Below are 20,408 nucleotides of genomic sequence, written 5' to 3' on the forward strand. Positions count from 1 at the left end.
CTTTCTGTTTCTATGTCTCTCTCTGTCTGTCTGGCGAGCGCACAGGCCCTATAGCAAAAACCTCTCCAAAAAAAAAAAAAAAAACCCTGCAGGTTAAAAAGTGCGCAGTAAAGGAAGCAAACGCAGAGGATGAAATGAAGTAAGGTGGGCTGGAAGAACCAACGTGAAGGGGATTTAGAAGAAGGACCCATTAAAAAGCACAGAAGAAAGTGAGCTGAAGCGGAGGGGTCAGTGTGTGTGGGGGGACTCTGAGGAGGAAGTACTACTGCCAAGAGGCCAAGGGCATGGGGAAAGATGGTGGTGGATGCTGCTGGGCAGAAATGAAAGGCATCCAGTCACACAGAGCCCAGTCGCCATGGTAGACTATCTCCTGAGCAGAAAGCTTTCAGGCAGGACAGTAATATGATCTGATTTCTCCTCTAAGATTGCTTAAACATTAAGGAGATGATATGGCATCTGAGCTACCATAACTTGCCAAGTTCAACTGTTTATTAACAACAACAAAAAAAAAAATGTGGGGAAGGATGTTTCCTATAGAAAGGGATAAAAGTAATAGTAGATAAGCTCTAGTTTCATTTTAGTGTAATTTTTAAAGAGATTTTTACTATAGGGCGTGTGCACTCACCAAAGAGACAGAGAGACAGAGAAACAGAAAGTGAGAAATCACAACACCATGGGTTATGGCCACACCACAATCCCTTCTCCTCTATTTTCCTCTCAGGATCTTGGGCATGCATGCACACATGCCCGGCATGAGTTTTAAGCTGCGATGTCCGTGATTTGAACCACAGTAAACTGTGTGGGAGTCCAGTGACGTAACCATTGCACTGTCTGCTGGTCCCCATTTTAGTGTAATTAATAGGCATCTGGAAACTGTGAAGAGGAAGGGTTCTGCATTAGAACACCAGGTGGTATATCACTCCACACACTCACCTCTTCCTTCTTGTACAAGTAATGTAAAAGACTGTTCCTGTTAAAGGTTTCACTTTCCTCCTCTTATGATAAGTGTCCTTTGAGGACACTACTTCAGAGAGCCACAAAAGAACATTGTCACAGTTTCCTTTGTGTGTATCTGAAGAAAATGTTTCCCATAGTTTTCATGCTGAGGCTGAGAGATGAAGAGTTTGGAGCTATATGGATTTTGTTTAGTGCACACTGGCAAACAGCTCCTAAGCAAAGAATGTATCCCCAGCTGCCAACCAGGAGTAGAGAACAGTGTGTTGAGTGCTGAGAATAATGTGGGCTGAGAAAATAAGCAAATGAGAGTTACCCCCTGGCTCCCAAGGGCTGTAAATAATTCACATTAAGCTGAGGTCAGACCTTCAGGAATAACATCTACACCTAGATCAAATAACTATGTTTGAGGAGAAAGCAGAGTCATTCTGTCCCAGAAGTTTGTACAATTGGCTCATTCAGTGCCATGTAATTCAATTCAGGAAAATTTGTGGCACACCTACTTACTAAGCAGCTGTCTGGACACAGAGCACATCTGGATGAGCTGTAGATCTGCATGGCCTCCACCCAAGTTCAGTCTTCTCTAAAGACAGACAGCTGAAAACACTGGGCCCCAACCAGAGCAAACTACTCAAGTTACTCAGCCAATAATGACTGTATACCTAGTCTACAGTAGATCATAGGAAACAAGGTGGGTACCCAGAAACAAAAGTCAGGACACATGTCTTCAGGAAATCACATTGTGGTGGGGAAGGCAAACAAGTGAACTGAGGATTACAGACTGGGAAATGCAAATACGGATAGAGGATGTTTTGGGTGTCAGCATTCTCAACCCAGGGGCACCTAATCTACTTACACAATCCTGGGTGTCACTTCATTCATCTGTAAGTATTTGAGTGTGTGTGCTTCTAAAAGATGAGAGAAGCCAGGTGCAGCAGTAATGCAACAGGATCCGCTTGGGAAAGGTCCTGGTTTCTCATCCCAGGACCTCCCTGAGCATACCAAGAGCACACATCTGTGCCCCAATCCTGGCTGGCTGAGACTGGGGATGGATGGGGATGGAATGGGATCCAGTTGAGGGTTTTTTTTTCTTTCTCTCTCAAAAGATAAATAAATGAAGACTTTCAATAACTTAAATATAAAAGACAAGGATAAGTTTACAACCATAAGTATAATTCTATTTCACACCTTTCAAAAAAGTCACCAATATTTCTTTGTGAACAGAGAGCTAGGGTTGGAAGAAGTGATGGTTAGAGAAGACACCCCAAAATAAAGTCCAGTCTGACCTGAACCTCTGAAGAATTGAATTAGGAATGAGGCAGACATCTCTCTCTAGAACCTCCTAGCTCGTATTTGGGTAAAACTGGAATTTTTCTGAGAAGACCTCTGTCTGAAAATGTAAAATAAACTGCAGTTTTCAGTGCAAAACTTCTGAGAGCATTGGGTGTGGTAGGGATTGACAGAAATGTGATGTAGCTAGAACATCCACACTCTGCAAAACTTTCTTTCAAAATCGGTATAGAGTACATGTCATTAAAATTCATCCTTTGGTGAATTTGGGGAACCTAGTAAAGATCATGAAATGTACTTGTCATAAAAGGACTTGACCAAGATGGGTCAGATAAAATTCTTTCTCCCATATCAGCTTTTCATTTAAGGGTGATTATTTTTTCCTCAGTGAAAAATTTAAGAATATCCTTATTTTCTTCCTCAAAGCGTTAAAAGCAAAAAGTGAAAATCTTTATTTAAAGAGTAAAATGAAGGAGGAGTAGCTACAATATGAAAAACTATGGTAAAATGAAAACATAACTGGTCATAATCTATGTAATTTTCTAACCAGAGTAATTTAGTCAGCTGCACCCAGAGATTGTCATAGGGAAAACAAACTGGCAGGAGGGAGTCTTGAAAATGCTTCCAAAAGAACAAATCAATATAGGGCATGTTCTTGCTTCCTCTCTGTGTAGACATTGGTTTCCTCTCAGTGTAGACATTGCTCTCTGGAAAATAAAAGAATTTTTCTGTAATTGAAGGTAGTTGGAAGTACTGAAGCCATTGCCAAAGGGCACTGTAGAATTCTCTCCTCTCTTAAGCTGGACACAAAGCAGAGGTCAAGTTAAGGAGGCTGGTTCTGCAGAGCCATTGCTCCTTGAAGATCCAGTTTAGGGGAAATACACCTAGGCAAGCTTGACATTGGCCCTAGAGGATTGCATTCAGGGTGACCAATCATTAGTAACCTTGATTAAGGTTAAAAATAAGGGAGCTGGAAATCAGAAAGTTAAACAAGTTACCTACATTTTCAAAACTACCGAGTGATAGCCCCAGGACATAAAGCGAAACACCTTCCCTAGGTGTTTCCCATGTAGAAGTGGCCATGGCCAGGTTTAGACTTTATTTGAGGAGTGAAGTCTTCTCAGTACAGAGCAGACCCATGTACAACTTCTGGGAGCCAGAGGCGGCCCCATTTTAAAATGGTTTATTTCTGCAAACCTCCTTCAATTTATGTTACAACAGCAGAGAATTATTTCATGTCATTGGCTCGTTAACCCAGCATTTTATTTGTGATAGAACATGTGTGAAAACATTACAGCTGAAATTCTGCCAATACCGCCATCTTCCTTACCACACACATATACTCCCATGGCTTCCTCCTCTTTCCAGAGCATGGCATCAATGCTTCAGTGTGAGGTCAAGGATACATTTAGTACTTCTCCACAGCCAATAATATCCAGAAGGACCTATGTTAAGCTCTATAGGAATTTGTGTTTTGTTCGTTGCCAAATCCCTAGCACCTAGAACAGTACCTGGGCACATGGCAAAGCTCAATAAGTACTTCTTGACCGAAAGGAAGCATGGATGAGTGGGTAATGGGTGGGTGAAATAATGGATGGATGAATAGACGATGGTTGCGTAAGGAGATGGAAGGATGGATGGTGATGGCAGCACAATTAAATATATACAAAGCAAGGCTTTACCTTCTGTTTAATGATTAAACTTTTGGGGAAACGATTCTGAGACCATTATTTTTCATACTGAATCTAGCATTTCCACCATCACCATTTTCATTTTTGGTTTATTTTATATCATTCTACAATAAATTTATAATACCTTATAAGAATAGGCACAATACAACAAATAGGAAGAAAGAAAATCAAAAACAAAATATAAGCCCTGAGAAAAATCAGATAAATAGGGAACCAAATCCATTGCTTTTCTGTACATACTCCATGGTGGTACAGCAATTTGTTTTCAAAAAGCGAACTCCTCAGGATTCAGCAGATTGCATAATGGTTATATCACTAGATTCCCATGTAATCAACCGCAGTTCAAGTCCCAGATCCAGAGGCTTAAAACTCACACCAGGCACATGTGCGTGTGCCCAAAATCCTGACAGGAGAATGGAGGAGAAGGAATTGCAGTGTGACCATTTCCTCCAGGGGGTGATTTTCACTCTCTATATCCCTGTCTCACCAGCAAGCACACTAGCCCTAAAGCAAAAATCTCTAAAAAAAAAAAACGTGAAGTCCTTCCAACAGGGCCCTCCCCTAAAAGCCTTTGCTTAATTTAACTTACATAGGAGGACAGAGATTAAAAAATATAAAGCCTAAGCCCTGCCCCATAACACGGTGTACACTGGGGGCTGAATCTTACATGACTGATTATGGTTGGCATCCCAGTCCTAGCAGCTTGAAAATGACAGAGAACATGTGTACACAAATGACCAAAATCTGGATGGGAAGGAGAAATGGAGGAAGGGTATTGCAGCATTGCAGTGTGACCATTCCCTATTAAGAGTACTTTCCCCCTCTTTTTTTTTCTCTGGTGAGTTCACACACCCTCTGGCAATATATATATATATCATATATATATATGAATATATATAAAAACTACTACATATATGTGTATATATTGGGTCATCAGAAAAGTCATGAACTATTTTTCTGTGTTTTTCTATGCAAAAATGTATCATGATTTTTCTGACGACCAATATGCATGTGTGCGTATATGTATGTTTGTGTGTTTGTGTGTGTGTGTATATGTATCTGTATGTGTGCACATACATGTGCTATGTATTGGGTTGTCAGGAAAGTCATGATGCATTTTTGCATAGAAAAACAGCAAAATACTTTCCCGATGTGTGTGTGTGTGTGTGTGTATGTCATGACTTTCCTGATATGTATGTATATGTATAGTATGTGTGTGTGTGTGTATGTCATGACTTTCCTGATATATATGTGTATGTATAGTATGTGTGTGTGTGTGTGTGTGTGTATATAGCTGTAACAATAAGACTCCCATAGACCCCATTGGACCATTCTCTGGTTTAAAAAGAACTTTGACATTTCTTTTCTCATTTATTTGCTACAGCCCAAAGAAAAAGAGCAGCTCTATTTTACAGATGAGTAAACTGAGTTCAGGAAGGCCTATGCCTCCTGAACAGAGGTTCAGATTCTAGACATCAGCCTGCAGTTTCCTGCTCTGGGTCCATTTCTTTGTTCCTCACCAGTTACTTGTGAGCTGAGAAGCTTTTCGTTCCCAAACATTGAGGATGGTGAGAGGGAGAGCCCTTCACCACTCTTGAGTTCCTGGTACTATCCCAATGTTAGTTGCCCCTTGAAGGAAGAACAGGGCATGTGTGGACTTTGGCCCTAGTTGGGTGGCTTAGAAGTATTTACCACACCACTATTTTTCTATCATATTTGATTGGAAGCACCTTCCTTGTTACAGACTTGCAAGTCACCAAAACAACTGGCATGCTCTATGCAGGTCTCTCTGCTGGGATGGGAGGGAAGGGTCAAGTTATTTCAGACACGTAACCACTGGATCTGTTTATGTTTAGGTGAGTCCCATACAGAGTAAGACTTTTCTTTTAATGAAATTGTGAAGCTCATCCAACACATACCTCTGGGCAGGATGAGGTGTGGGTACAGTGTCCCCCTGCCCTTGAGCTCATTGTCCTTCAGGTCTTGGTTCAGGAGGAAACAGCCATCATAGCACAGAAGTAAAAGGTCCATTTTACAATAACATCCAGAAGCCTGCTATACATGTCTTCACTGACTAGAGTTCAGTTGGTGTCTTTCTTTATTAAAAATTCTAGGAAATAATATTTGCACTTTAATTGGTTTCCGGAGAGGAGGAGCAGAGGTCAAAGTGCATGTATTAAGACCATGCATTATAATGTGCTGCAGATGGCTCCATTCTGGGTCCCAGGTGTTTGTTATTAACAATTGAAATGTCCTACTAAGGACATTTTTGATCATTTACTCCTGGCTTTGTGGTTTCCTTAGATTTCTGCAGCCCATCTGGTAGGCCCACAGATTCAGCACCCAGTTAAAATGTGGCCATCCTCATATAAGGTTTAGGTACATCCTGGGCTCCAATTTACTGTTTAAGGTAATGTGCTCAGTGCTGTGTCTCTGCATCCTTGGGTGGACATGCTGAGTGGGCTCAGTTGCACATCCTTCTCCACACTTTGAGGAGTCATGCTGCTATGCAGGTGGGTGAGTTTCCCCCACCTGCAGTTCAGAATCACCTGAATGGGCTGATAGCCTCTCTGTGCATGTGCATTCTGACCCCTGCTTGACCTCAGGTGTGCTGAATAAATCCCAAGGTCTGCTGTTTGTTTTCTAGCACACCAAACTCCTTTAGGGAAGTGTTTTAGCATGCACTTAGATAAAGCCAAGGACTTTAGGATTTGCTTTAATTTACATATGGCTGAGGGAACCACACAGCACCTGGGCAGGTCTCTTTTCCCTACTGATGTTAATGCTTGGTCACAGCCTTTTGATCTAGGTCACAGCTCTAGGGCTAGCTTCTAGAAGCACTGTCAGAGGCCTTCTACCAGCCATTGAGGCTGTGTGTCTAAGTGAGATCTATTCAGAAATCTGTGGTTTTAGTCCCAACTCTGGAACTTGATGACAGTGGCAAGGTACTTAACCTCTCTGAACCACAGTTTCCTTATCTGTGTATAGGAATTATGTGATTTGACTCCAAGAGGTAGCAATGAAAGACAATGGCCATCAAGTTCCAGATCCACACTGGGGTCACTAAAGAATAGTAATATTATTCATATTTATCCCCATTATTTTTATGGGCAAGGTAAAAGGCAGTCAAGTCCCTGAAATAGATGATCTCCTTAAACTAAAGGTCAGTCCTACTTGCTATTGAAGATGAAAGTAGTCACCCATGAGACAAATGCTATCACCCCAGTCCAATAGGACATTATGAGGGGGACGGCTTCAAAACGTTCATGGAAATGTATATTATGAAAAAATTAGGCATCAATTTTAATTTCGTTTTTGTGCCAAAATTAATTTGTACATTAATTCCATTTTTCTACAAACTATTAAAAAACCTTTGATATCCTTGGTTGAATTTAAATTCTGTGTGTGATGATTGGAAGTTTTTATTCATGGATGTAACTGTGAAAAGATCTGAAAATTTGTCCAATGACAATCCCAGAATTTTTGGTTTGAAACTTGGCTGCACAAAACCCACTCACCTGTGTCTTCTTCTTTCATCTTCAGGGTGGCCATGCTGCAATCCCTTCTCCTCCGTTCTCCTCTCAGGATCTTGGGCATGCACGCACACACACCCAGCGTGAGTTTAAGCCCTGGGGTCTGGGACTCAAACTGCAGTTGAATACATGGGAATCCTGTGATGTAGCCATTACGCCATCTGCTGGTTCCAGCTCCCTCACCTGTCTTCCTGTGTCCTCTTAACCTTGCTCTCCCCTGGAAAGATAAGGTGGAACTAATATGGGGCTGATGCTGCCAATAAATAGAATAGGCTCTGAACTGTGATTTATTGAGGGTTTAAAAAAAAATGTTTATTAAGCTAGCTACAGAATGAGTGATAACTAATTAGAATCATTAGGGTGTGGTGGCGCCCGCCCTATGGCAAGAATTTAGAATCATTAGATCTGAGCTCCAGAGAAGGAGGCTCAGGATTTATGGCCATTTCACAGTCTTAGCACAGTGCTCAGACTTGGCTATGGAGTAAGAAGAATATGTGGAGCTTATTTCTGTGGCCTGAGTTCTGGGAAAAACACTCGAGAAAAGCTTTCAAGGACTGAAAATAACCATAGTTGCATTCAGGTAACCCCCATCTCAATAGCATTTTTGTTTGCTTTATTGGTTGGCTGGTTGTTTAATGCTCCTACGCCCGTGGCCTTGCTGAGCTAGAGAAAATGTGGCCTTTCCAGAATAGAGCAGGGTCTTTTTGCTTCTTTAACCTCACATATGTATTAAACTGAGAAAGAATGTTTAACTGCTTAGCCACTTTTTTTTACTCCTGAGTCATTTTACTCTCAAGTTTCCTTGAACTTGCAGTAAAAATTTTCTCTTTGGGCTACAATTGCAGTAAGTTCTACACCCTACCGGTAATGTTTCTAATCACTTGAACATTCAGGGCACTAGCCATTGATAATTTAAAGTAAGCAGAAAGTGGCAACTCTAAATGAGAAAAAGAAGTGGATACCTTTTTGTATTCCAGTATTGGCAGAAGCTTGTCATGGTGCTTCAAAGTTAACCAAAGTCTGACTTTTGTTTGAAATTCATTTAGCCTCCTCAGTGTGTGAGGGAGTTATCATTACCCCCATGTTATAGAGGTGAAAACTGAGGGTTTGTAAAGCACAGATAGATGGGTGCGCAAACATAGTTGTCTGATTTCGCTTCTCTATTTCCTTTATGCTACATGCCCAGGCAGAGATGAGTCTTCCAGGCTGAACTTGTGTCTTTCACCGTTGAGAAAAAAAACTAAAACTCCACTTCGGTTTTCAAAAAGAAACCAGTGGGAACCAGAATGTCAGTAACATAGTGTCCAAAACCAGGTAGCTCTTTACCATCTAATCATTCATCAGCTGTGGACTATGTTGACTTTTTGGTTTGTTGGATTTTGTTTTTCTTTTCTTTTCTTTTCTTTTTTCCCTCAATCATTCAAAGAAAGAAATCTGGGTGGCTTCCTATCCTGTTTCCTGCAACAGTGGCTTTTCCTGTCGCATAGTTGTGCCAACTCTGAGCTGTTCTCAGCAACTGCTCAGGCTGCTTCATCCTTCTTCCTCGGTCACTTCCAGTTCTTTCCTGCAGTCAGCACCCGGACTGCTGTCAGCCCCAGAGCTCAGAACTAGGGAACCTAGACTCAGCACACGTTTATTAATGAGACAGCAGAGTCGCAGGAAACAGCAGAGTCCGTGACCTGCAGCCCCTCTGAATATAGGCTGATTACAGCTGCTCTCCCTAGCTGCCTCATTTCCAACAAGAAAAGCAGTTGTCTCAGAATAATTCCCAGAGAGCTTTTGCAAGGCAGATAACTCCCGACTTCTACTGTCAAGGTTGATAAATTGGCTTAGTATGATTCACCCCAAGAATATAGCCGTGAAACGCACAATAGGTTCCTACAAGAAAAGAATTTTCTGGCTGTAGATTTGTCAAAGTAAAAGTAACCCCTAATAATGTTTTACTTGGCAGCTTTGTGACAGCTAAAATATTAAGCCGTGACTGCATTTATGGTGGGAAGCTGTAAGTGGCATTCTCTTTTTAAAAGTCTTCTCCCCCCACAAAAAAAAGAAAAAAATTAAAAAATCACTCGGCTGTCTCTTTGATCCTCTTTTTATTTCTTACCTTGCATTCAGCCCAGTAAACTTGCCCGGAGTGTTCCTGGTAGTTATCAGAGAAAAAGGTGAATGTGTGGAACAAAAAAGGTCACAACCAAGCATAGGTCATAGTCACCCTGTCATGGCATCTGAGATGAATTCTCTGCCCCGGACCTGAAAGCAGCACTTTTTTTTTTTTTTTTTTTTTTTTTTGAGTTCCAGGTATAATCATTTTAAAGCATTCTTGTGCCCAGGAAAAGTATCATGCTAAAGGACTTGTTTTCTGAATAATTCTCCAGTTTTATTGCTTGGTCTATCATTGCTGTACGTCAATTCAATTAGCTGCTGTCCCGGCATATTTGGGATAACTTATGAGACACAGTAAGGAGTACATTGTAGTGAGTGTGCCACGTCATGGGAGAAAGTGAGGACTGTCTTTTTAAACTACCGATCATGGGTTCTACAAGATCTTGGATGTCACAAGCAACTACATGGCCCAAATCAGCATTCTTTTCACGGATGTTCTAGGGAACAAAGCTTTTAACTAAGAAAGGAAAAATATGAACAAGAGCAAGGCAGAATTACTAAACTTTGGTTTTTGAAGCAAGTGCCAAAGAAACAGCACTCTGTTCACAACTAGATACTTCCTTGTACATTAGTTCATTTGCAATATGGGTATCAGACAATTTACTGTAAGTACTTAAAGATATTTGAAAATTCATTTGTGATTTGAATTAACTTTAAGAGACATAGGCCCAACAGTGGTGTGGTGGCGAAGGTGGCTGGATCCCGCATAGCCATCTGCTCAGTTCCGAGTTCCAGACCCAGCAGCTTGAGCAACATGCCAGGTACATATATATGCATGCTCCAAATCCTTAGAGGAGACGAGGAGACGGGATTGCAATGTTGCCATTCTCCTTGGGAGTGGGGGGAGTGCTTGACAGACCCTTTCAAGTTGGACAGTGGTGAAGAGCTGAAAATTGCCATCATCCCCAACCCTCAGGAATGTACCTTGACTTTGGTAGACATAGGCATTGGCATGACCAAGGCCAATCTCATAAATAATTTGGGAACCATTACTAAGTCTGGTACTAAAGCATTTATGGAGGCTCTTTAGGCTGTTGCAGACATCTCCGTGATTGGGCAGTTGGTGTTGGTATTTATTCTACCTATCTGGTGGCAGAGAAAGTAGTTGTGATAACAAAGCACAACGATGAAGAACAGTATGCTTGGTAATCTTCTGGGGGTTCCTTCACTGTGCATGCTGATCACAGTAAGTCTATTGGCTGGTGTACCAAAGTGATCCTTCACCTTAAAAAAGATCAGACAGAATGTTTAGGGGAGAGGCAGGGAAAAGAAGTGGTGAAAAAGCATTCACAGTTCATAGGCTATCCAATCACCCTTTATCTGGAGAAGGAATTAGGAAATCAGTGATGATGAGGCAGAGGAAGAGAAAGGTAAGAAAGAGGAGGAAGACAAGGATGATGAAAGACTTGATATTGAAAATTCAATATTGAAGACATGGGCTCAGATGCAGAAGATGACAGTGGTAAAGAAAATAAAAAGAAGATTAAGGAGAAGTACATCAATCAGGAAGAACTGAATAAGACCAAGTCCATTTGGACCAGAAACCCTGATAAACATCACCCAAGAGGAATATGGAGAGTTCTATAAGAGCCTCACCAATGACTGGGAAGACCATTTGGCTGTCAAGCACTTCCATGTGGAAGGTCAGTTGGAATTCAGGATCTTGCTATTTATCTCTCACTGAGCTCCCCCTCTTTGAGAACAAAAAGAAAAACACCAAATTGTATGTTCATTGTGTGTTCAGCATGTACAACCGCAATGAGTTGACACCAGAGTAGCTTAACTTTATCTGTGGTGTGGTTGACTCTGAAGACCTACCTCTGAACATCTCCCAAGAAATGCTCCAGCAGAGCAAAATCCTGAGAGTTATTTGCAAAAACATTGTTAAGAAGTGCTTTGAGTTCTTCTCTGAGCTGGCAGAAGACAAGGAGAACTACAAGAAATTCTATGGGGCATTCTCTAAAAATCTAAAACATAGAATCCATGAAGACTCCACTAACCGATGCCTTTCTGAGCTGCTGTGCTATCACACTTCCCAGCCTGGAGATAAGATGATTTCCCTGTCATAATACATCTCTCTCATGGAGGAGACACAGAAGTCCATCTATTACATAACTGGCGAGAGCAAAGAGCAGGTCCAGAAGTGGAGCTTTGAGATGGTATACATGACTGAGCCTATTGATGAGTACTACATGTAGCAGCTCAAGGAGTTCCATGGGAAAAGCCTGGTTTCGGTTACCAAGGAGGGTCTGGAATTACCTGAGGATGAAGAGGAGAAGAAGAACATGGAAGGGAGCAAGACAAAGTTTGAGAACCTATGCAAACTGTTGGAAGAAATCTTGGATAAGAAGGTTGAGAAGGTCAACCCTTAAACTGGCTTGTATCTTCACCCTGCTGCATTATGACCAGCACCTATAGCTGGACAGCTAACATAGAGCAGATCATGAAAGCCCAAGCACTAAGGGACAAGTTTACAATGGGCTACATGATGGCCAAAAAGCATCTGGAGATCAACCCTGACTGCCCTGTTGTGGAAACTCTGTGGCAGAAAGCTGAGGTAGACAAAAATGACAAGGCTGCCAAGGACCTGGAAGTGCTGCTGTTTAAAACTATCCCCTTCTGGCTTCTCCCTTGAGGATCCCCAGACCCACTCAAGCCACATCTACTGCTTGACCAAGCTGGGCCTGGACATGATGAAGATGAAGTGACAGCAGAGGAACCCAGTGCTGCTGTTCCTGATGAGATCCCCCACGTGAGGGCAGGAGGACATATCACACATTTAGGAAGGAGATTAGGTGTTTCTACTGGGAAACCTCATGCCCTCTGTATAGTGCCTTCATGGCTCCCAGAGCAGCCCTGAGTGGCCCTGTCCCACTTGGCTCCCTCTGCCATGTCTATAGTGTTTTGTATTTTATTTTCCTGTCCTTGTGTCTAAGGCAGGAAATAAAGGCCTCAAGTGCCATATTCCTCCTACCTAACTTGAAAAAAAATTTTTTTTCATATATGTATAGATTAGAACAGTATTAGAATTAGAGGGATCTAGTATTTGGTACTACCAAATGTACCTTATCTCTTGAGATTTGAAATAATTTTAGATTATGTCATGCATGTGGAGGTTATTAGGTTAGCTATAATTTTTTGATATATTTTTAGTCATATAGGCCAATAAAATGAGAATATCTTAGAGAAGAAAAAGAGCAATGAAGAGTAGATTTATTGTTGGTAAAGCAAAAATATTGGATTGTCAGAAAAGTCAGACATACTTTTTCTTTTTTTTCTATGCAAAAATGCATTGTGACTTTTCTGGGAACCTAATCATTTGCTGAAAAGAAGGAGAAATAAGAGTTCAGTCATTACCAGCACCCAGTCTGCGCAAGGACAGACTGTTTATCTTCTCCCTGTCTTCCTGTCATCACATGACCTCGGCCTAACCAGGAATGACACCGAGTGGGGAAGGAGTGGAGTGTCAGGCTGTGTGTGTTTGTGAGAGCCTATTTCCCGCAGCTGAATGAATTCCTGTAGGCCAGCCATGCCAATCATGTACCTTTATACTGGCTCCTCCCCAGATGTACACATACCTTTCCTCATGGCCTTTGGATGAGGGGCTCATAATACCCCCCATTCAGTGAGGCCCACCCTCCCTAAAAGTCCAATACACATCCTCTCTCCTTCACTGTTTTATTCTCTCCCCTTAACTCTTCCCTTAGTCACTCACTCACTCTACCCCTTATTGCCTATCTGTCTCACTGGGATCTTTACTCTGTTGTGTTGACTCCCAGATTCCCAAAACCTAGAATAATGCCAACCACCTATAAGGTTTTGATCACATATTTATAGAATGAGTGATAGGTTGCTCTGGTTTTCTTTCCCTGAAGCCTGAATTCTTCTAAATACCCAAATAAGGTACAGAAACATTTTGTCAGAGTGAAATAGTCATCCAGCCACCTGATTCAAGTCATGAAATCAGCAATTATATTCTACAGCTAGAAAATACTCCCGGGTGTCATCACCATTTGACACTAAGAGTTCTTGGGCAATAGCAGAAGCCCTTTCCCCTATCTCCTTAAGGAAGTGGTAGAAATGCTGACTGCCCCAGGACAAAGAGAGGGCAGAAATGTTTGGGGACAGGCTGCTGGACTTCTTGAGGGGCCTCAGTGGGGTCACTTAAGAAGATCAGAAAAACCTCAAGTTGAAAGGAAGAGGAGCCCCTTCCTTCCGTTCACCTCCAGAACTATGACCACAGCCAGCAGTTACTGGAAGTTTTCCGTTGTGCTGACTTTGAAGGCAGGTGGTAGCTGGTGAACCAGGGTCATGTAGTATAAGACCCACTCTGTGCTGTTCTTGTGCAACTCTGAGGAAAGATCTATTGGCAAATTCATCAAGACTTCACTTGGTAATCTGAGGAGGACAATGCTGCTTTGCTATTCAAATAGAGCCACCTTCTATTGTCATTCCTCAGAGCAAGATTAAAGCCTGTGCAGTAGATGAATAATATTTATCCAGAGAGCATTTTAAAAGCATCTGGAATTTGTCCTTCAGAATAAGGAAAAGCTAAGGGAAATAGAAATTTCTTAAGTTCATTAACACACAGATTATTATCCTTATACCTGAAAACATCTAGCACAGACACAAAAATGTGTTTTTTCCCAATGATTTCTTCTATTCTTCTCTCCCAAACATTTTGAAGTTTAAATCCTAGACTTAAAATTTCATTCATTCATCTTGCTTGTCCCTATCTCTTTTCTGGAATGTCACCCTCTGCAAACCCCAAATGTGTGTGTGTGTGTTAATCTGAAAAGTCAATGAAATGGAAAAACTTATCTGAGCTCTCTGCCTGAAGCTGGTCTCAGCCCCCAGTTCTCCTTAAGGGGGTGTCAGGGGGAGGGTTGTGTATACTTTGGGCTCCCTTAGAAAGCCAATTTCATACCACTTTCCTAGGCTTCCCTTAACCATTATTCTTCCTATAAACCCTTCCTGAGACTTAAAATTTATCCTAGTGTCTTTCCTAAAACTAATCTTATAGTATTAGAAATAGAAACATATTCATCTTAAGGTGTTAGGAAAAATACTAGAATAAATCAGTACCCTCCCAGAGCAAACTGGTCATAGTTTGTCACAGCACTGAGCTGCATATCATTGATTGAGAATGATGTTTAGTCTTCTGGATCAGGCTTGGAGCCTCCTGTGTGTCCTAGAAAACCTCAAATGTAGAAGTTCTCATCTGTATCTTGATGAAGCTGATTTCTTTTAAAAGAGAACAACTTTCAATTCCCTATGTAATGTACCAGTCTCTTCCTTCCAAAGTCCTTCTAGATTGAAAAAATTAGAGATTTATTTGGTGGGTCATTGTTTAAGCAATTCAGCATCACTTTGACACCAGGAAATAATCAATCTGTCTGCCAAGGAAAGTTATAAAGATTTCAGAGGAACCGTTGTTAATGCACTGCAAGTAAGTCCTGGTTTACTGCCCTTACGCTGCAACAGAGCAGGAGTTTCACTTATTAATTTATTTGTATTATAGATTAAAATTATACTCTAGAGTTAACTTGAGATTGACAGCATGCAAAGGTATAATGTTATTAGTTTGGCAGGAGAAATCATCATAAGCTCAAAATATTGCCAAACTCAATTATTATGTAATGGCTCGTCTGCCATCTTCAGGGAAATGTAGCAGCTTGTATTGGTTTGGCCAATTGATTGAGATCCAATTATAATGTCATCTTGTAAACATCTCCGTGGGGAGATGTTTGGCTTGCTGGACAACAGACACTGCTTCCTCACTAAGTAACCAAACCTTCTGGGTTGCTGGTATGATTTTACCTTATAATCATTGCTGCTTCAAGACATGGGGGAATATACATTTGTGTAAAAATAAATAAATAAATAAAAAGGGAGACATTCCGTATATGGTGGATAACACTGACTGCTACAGGAAACAACCTCCAAATTCTTAGGGGCTACACGTGACTTCCTACAGTGAGTTGGGTACAGATACCACGTCTGGCTCTGTGGAATAACCTGATCTCATACGACAGAAAAGGAAAGAAAAACCATAAATAAGGAAGATTTGCTCAAATACCATTGACCAAAAGTAACCAAGTATTGCTAAAAATTAAAATTAGTCTCCCAGGTACATGGGGGCTGGGTAGCCCCTCTAAACCATAGACGGGAGCTGGCCGACTGTTACATCCTTCTATAGACCTGGGATTTAGAGGCAAGGGCAGGACTTGCATTTCTTTCCTTTTTTTTTTAAGGTTTTTGTCATAAGTTTCTTTAAGGTTTGTATACTTCCCAGAGAGGGACACAGACAGTGAGAAATCATACCCCAGAGAGATGGCCACATCATAATCCCTTTTTCTTCATTCTCCTGGGATTGGGGACATACATGTACATGTGCCTAGTATGATTTTTTTCAAGCCACCAGGTTGAAAAAAAACTCAAGCCATGATCATCCATGTGGGAGTCCAGTGCCTTAACCACTACACCACCTGCGGACCCAGGACTCCTGTATTTCTAAAGCACCTCTGTTCTCTTACAACTGTGACAGTTGAAGACATGGTTTGATCTTAATGGATCTGAATGCAGTATCAGCCAGTCCTGACCTATGGTGAAACCATGTATCCCTGGAATCATGGAGCTAATAAGCATAATTATTTGTTCCTTTCTGTGTGTGTGCTTTCCAATAAGAACACTAGTCTGTATTCTTATTACAAGCGGCAGATCCTAAGAATGCACTATCCATTGCATTTTTTTTTTACCCAGAGCTCTTAATAAAATCTGTAATGAGTCTTTGTATAAACTTGTTGATTTGAAACTATCAAAGATCATTTCTTTTTTGATAACATATTTCTTCATTCGTGGTGTTGGTACTGTACAAAGTGTTAGGATGTATCAAATCTCATTTTATGCTACATGTTTAAACTTCTATTCATTAAAACTAATGGCAAACATCTGGGTCGATGTTGCTAGCAGGTGCCATGAATAGCAGCACCAGGAGAGCTAGAAAAGTCATCTGTGCCCTGACAGCTTACCATTCTGGGCTTTTCTTTCTCAGGTACCCATTTCCCATGGTGTTCAGCAGCTGTAGCAGGAAGGACTTGGAAACCAGCTTGGAGAAAGGAATGGGGATGTGCCTCTTTAACCTGCCAGAAGTCAAACAGTCTTTTGGGGGCCAGAAGTGTGGGAATGGTTATGTTGAAGAAGGAGAGGAGTGTGACTGTGGAGAGCCAGAGGTAAGAGCCATCTCCAGGACATTTGTCTTGTATTTTTGGTGGGATATAGAAGCGAGAATTTAGAGGACTCGTACAACAGAAAGAAAGTGCTGGAACCCCAGGATAGACAAGTCTTAGAAAGCCACCTTGAGCAGGCCTCAGAAGTAGGGTGGCTTTCTTGAATGTTAACTATTCTACCTAGATCTATTATATCATTTCATTTAAAAGATAAAGAATCTACTCTATCAAAGGGTGTAATATTCTCAGCATGAGAACAAGAACAACAAAAAAGCCTTGAGCTCTGAGTTTAGAAGAGAAGAAAGCCTTGCAATTCTTGCTTCAAATAGCTACTAAGCATCATTTCTTTCTCTTTGTAAGGCAGGTTGCTAGAGGGGAATTTGAATAAGCAGCATTCATTTTAACCAAGAGCTTCCCCTCAAGTTGAAATTCTGCCTTTGCTGCATTGGTTGCTGCCGCAGCCTCCTCTGTATGCACCACCTGAGGTTCCGGCTTCTGTGCTTGTTCGCTTTCAGAAGCAATAAGCGAAAGCAGGGAACATTTTTATCCAGCACAAGGCTTATTTAACTCTGTTTTCCAGCCAAACACAGTCATTTTTCTTGTTTCTATAAGGTCCAAGATAAAGTTAATCAACATAGAAATTACAATAACCATTTTTTCATCTCTGAATAATGTTGAGAAGGAAAGAGAGAGGACACAGAGAGACCTCGTAATAAAATGATTGTCCTATCAGAGCGTGAAGGAGATTGTGTTTAGAATAAATCAAGGCAAGTAGTTTGTACAGCAGGCAGTCTACATGTGGGATTCCCTCCCTGAGAGCTTGTGCAAACTGAAACGGTAGACAAGTTCAAGATGGGCTTAGCTCAGTTCACAGATGGGCTTAATGGGGGCTTAGAAAAAGCAGGCTTCAGAAGGCTGCTCCAAAGAGATAATTACGCTGAGACTCTGGAGCATTCCATATATTCCTGTGTTCATCGGATAAACTGGTGAACAGAATCTTCATCGTATCCCATCTCCAATCTCTGAGGTTTTCCACACCAGCAGGAACAACCTTGGCCTGACAGTTCCAGCAAGAATGTTGGAGGTGTGTTAATACTGAGTGGGATGGGAGAGTGCGGAGTGGTTTTGTCAAACGTTTTTGTTAACTCAAAACTTGCCACACAGAATTTATCAATGATAATGGCATTGCCTACAGAAGTGTTTAATTTTGCTCACCATGAGCAGGGAGTGGTTGCTGTGAAAGAATGAAACCCAACTGTAGAAACACTTTTTAAGATTAGTGGAGGAAGACATAAACACATCATGAGATGAGTGTGCAATGGAGACATTCCTTGAAGGCCTTGTTAATTACTCAAGGAAAAAAAGAAAAGAAAATATTAGTTTAAATTACCCACATTTCTCAGGAGAGCTCATGTTGATTTGAAATGGTTTGTCTTCTATTTGAACTCCTTCTAATTGTTTATTAAGCTAAACAAATTTGGTAGCTCTTCATGGAGCCATGAACTCTCAGGCTTGGAATGACTCCACAAGAAGTCATGTACCAGCGCTACCACCATTGTTGCTGCCACCATCATCACCACCACTGTGAACATTGCCACTGCCATCATGTCTGCAATCACCACTACCACTACCGTCATCATCACACTGACCATTACCCCTGGTATCACTATGACTATGCCCACCATAATCACTGCCACCCCGTCATTACCACAGCCAGGGCAACTTCCATCCATAGCTACCATCACTGCCATCATCACCACTATTGGAGCAGTAACACTACCCTCATAATCACCAACATCCCTACCCCTCTGCCACCACTGTCGTCGTCACACTACCATCACGTCAGCAAAGGCTCGAATACCTAAAATTTTCCAACTACCCGGTGTTCTGATCTTCTCTTTTATCTCTATCAGGGAGACATTCGGCTTTGCTGGGGTGCTTACTATCTCTCCAGGTAGCATGTTGCCTTTCAGGGAAACTTTGATTACTACAGACTCGTCCTTCTGCTGACAAATCCTACATGTAATTCTCAACTTTGTGTTGATGTGGTTAGGGTCCTTAGTTATAGGATACATTCTCAATATTTGAAAAGAACTTTCATTCCCCTTACCATAAGTTCTTTCTTCCAAGAAATTTTTCACTTTCACAGTTAGGGGTTTTGCCTCACTTGTTTTTTGTTTGTTTGTTTGTTTGTTTTGTTTCGTTTTGTTTTGTTTGAGAGGCTAGATTTTTGCTATAGGGCACGTGCACTCACCAGAGAGGCAGACAGAAAGCAAGAAATCACTCCCCAGGGGGGATTGTCATGCCACTATCCCTACTCCTCCATTCTCCTCTCAGGATTTTGGGCATGTATGCACTCGTGCCAGGCATGTTTCAAGCCACCAAGTCCAGGAGTCAAACTGCCGTTGACCACATGGGAGTCCAGCAATGTAACCATTATGCAATCTGCTGGTTCCTTGCCTCACTTTTTAGTTTTGTTTTGGTTTGCTTTATCAAGTTCAGGCTCAAACTGAATCTAGCAGTATAACAGACCGTTTCCAATTTCTAATCTGCTTTGACCAAAACTTTTAGTCAAACCTTTTAATCTGGGCATTTTATCCCCCTGCCCAATGTTCAGCCTCTGGAAAGATTTGTCAGCCTTTGTATCAGACTGGCCATGCATGCCCTGGTCCATAGAGGGATTTAATATCACTACGTCAGAGAACAAGTAAATGGGATCAGAACAACTTCTACCAGCACACAGCTAGATCTGGCTTCTGCTACCTTGCTCCCAGAAATAATCTCCATTCATTTCAAAAAGATGCAATGTGGTCTTAGCCAGTTCATTGTGATTAAGAATCTGTGTCTACTACCTACAACGTGAAAATGACAATTATGGCTTTGCAGAAAATTCTCTAGTGGTTTCATTATTTTTTCTTCTTAGAGGCTTAGTATTCTTTGGCTCTGTGGAGCTTCTCTTTTGAGTACTAAGATAATAAATGGATCAACAGTTGAAGAATTTGTCTCTTATGAGAAATATGGTACTGCAGAAGAAATAGATTTGGAGTAGTTAAAACGCAAGTGATTGCTGAAGCTTTCCTGCACAAGGCATTGGATTTATATCAACATAAGGATATCCTGACAACTCACTCATTCTTTCAGCTAACAGGGTTGGGAATGAAGCCTTATCTCCTTGTTTAAAGTCAATAGGATGCCAGTAGCTTGCAAATATCTTTTAAACTTAGCTATCTTTCTCACATTATCAATCCCTTTTGAAGTCAAAACCATTCTACTTGGCTGCATTTACATTTAAGCTGCTGCTTATATTATTTGGTGATTTTAGTTGGGGGGGAAGGGAAGTTCTTAAAGGATTTTAGGACTCAGGTTTAGGATGCTGATTTAACTTAGAATTTCAGTGAAACTGTAATTTGGTTAATGTGTCATTAGTAGAGCCATTTAGACCTTAACAAGAAGAATAGCATTGCTGTCTTTTTAATGGCATTGATCAGGAATGCAATTAATGGACTCGCTCATAAAAAAAAAAAAAAAAAAAAAAAAAAAAAAAAACA

General features: G+C 41.2%; 1 protein-coding gene and 1 pseudogene across 1 annotated transcript in view; both read left to right on the forward strand.

The window, feature by feature from the left end:
• ADAM12 (ADAM metallopeptidase domain 12) overlaps positions 1-20,408 on the forward strand; it is a 457,774-nt gene that overhangs the window by 353,817 nt on the left and 83,549 nt on the right. The window contains exon 12 of the mRNA XM_014586073.1: positions 16,686-16,863. Within this exon, the coding sequence (XP_014441559.1) occupies positions 16,686-16,863 (178 nt within the window). The remainder of the gene's footprint in view (positions 1-16,685; positions 16,864-20,408) is intronic.
• LOC102490119 (heat shock protein HSP 90-beta pseudogene) lies at positions 10,569-12,414 on the forward strand (annotated as a pseudogene).

This window comes from Tupaia chinensis, unplaced genomic scaffold, assembly GCF_000334495.1.
Source record: "Tupaia chinensis unplaced genomic scaffold, TupChi_1.0 Scaffold000113_1, whole genome shotgun sequence".
NCBI classification, from domain to species: Eukaryota; Metazoa; Chordata; class Mammalia; order Scandentia; family Tupaiidae; genus Tupaia; species Tupaia belangeri.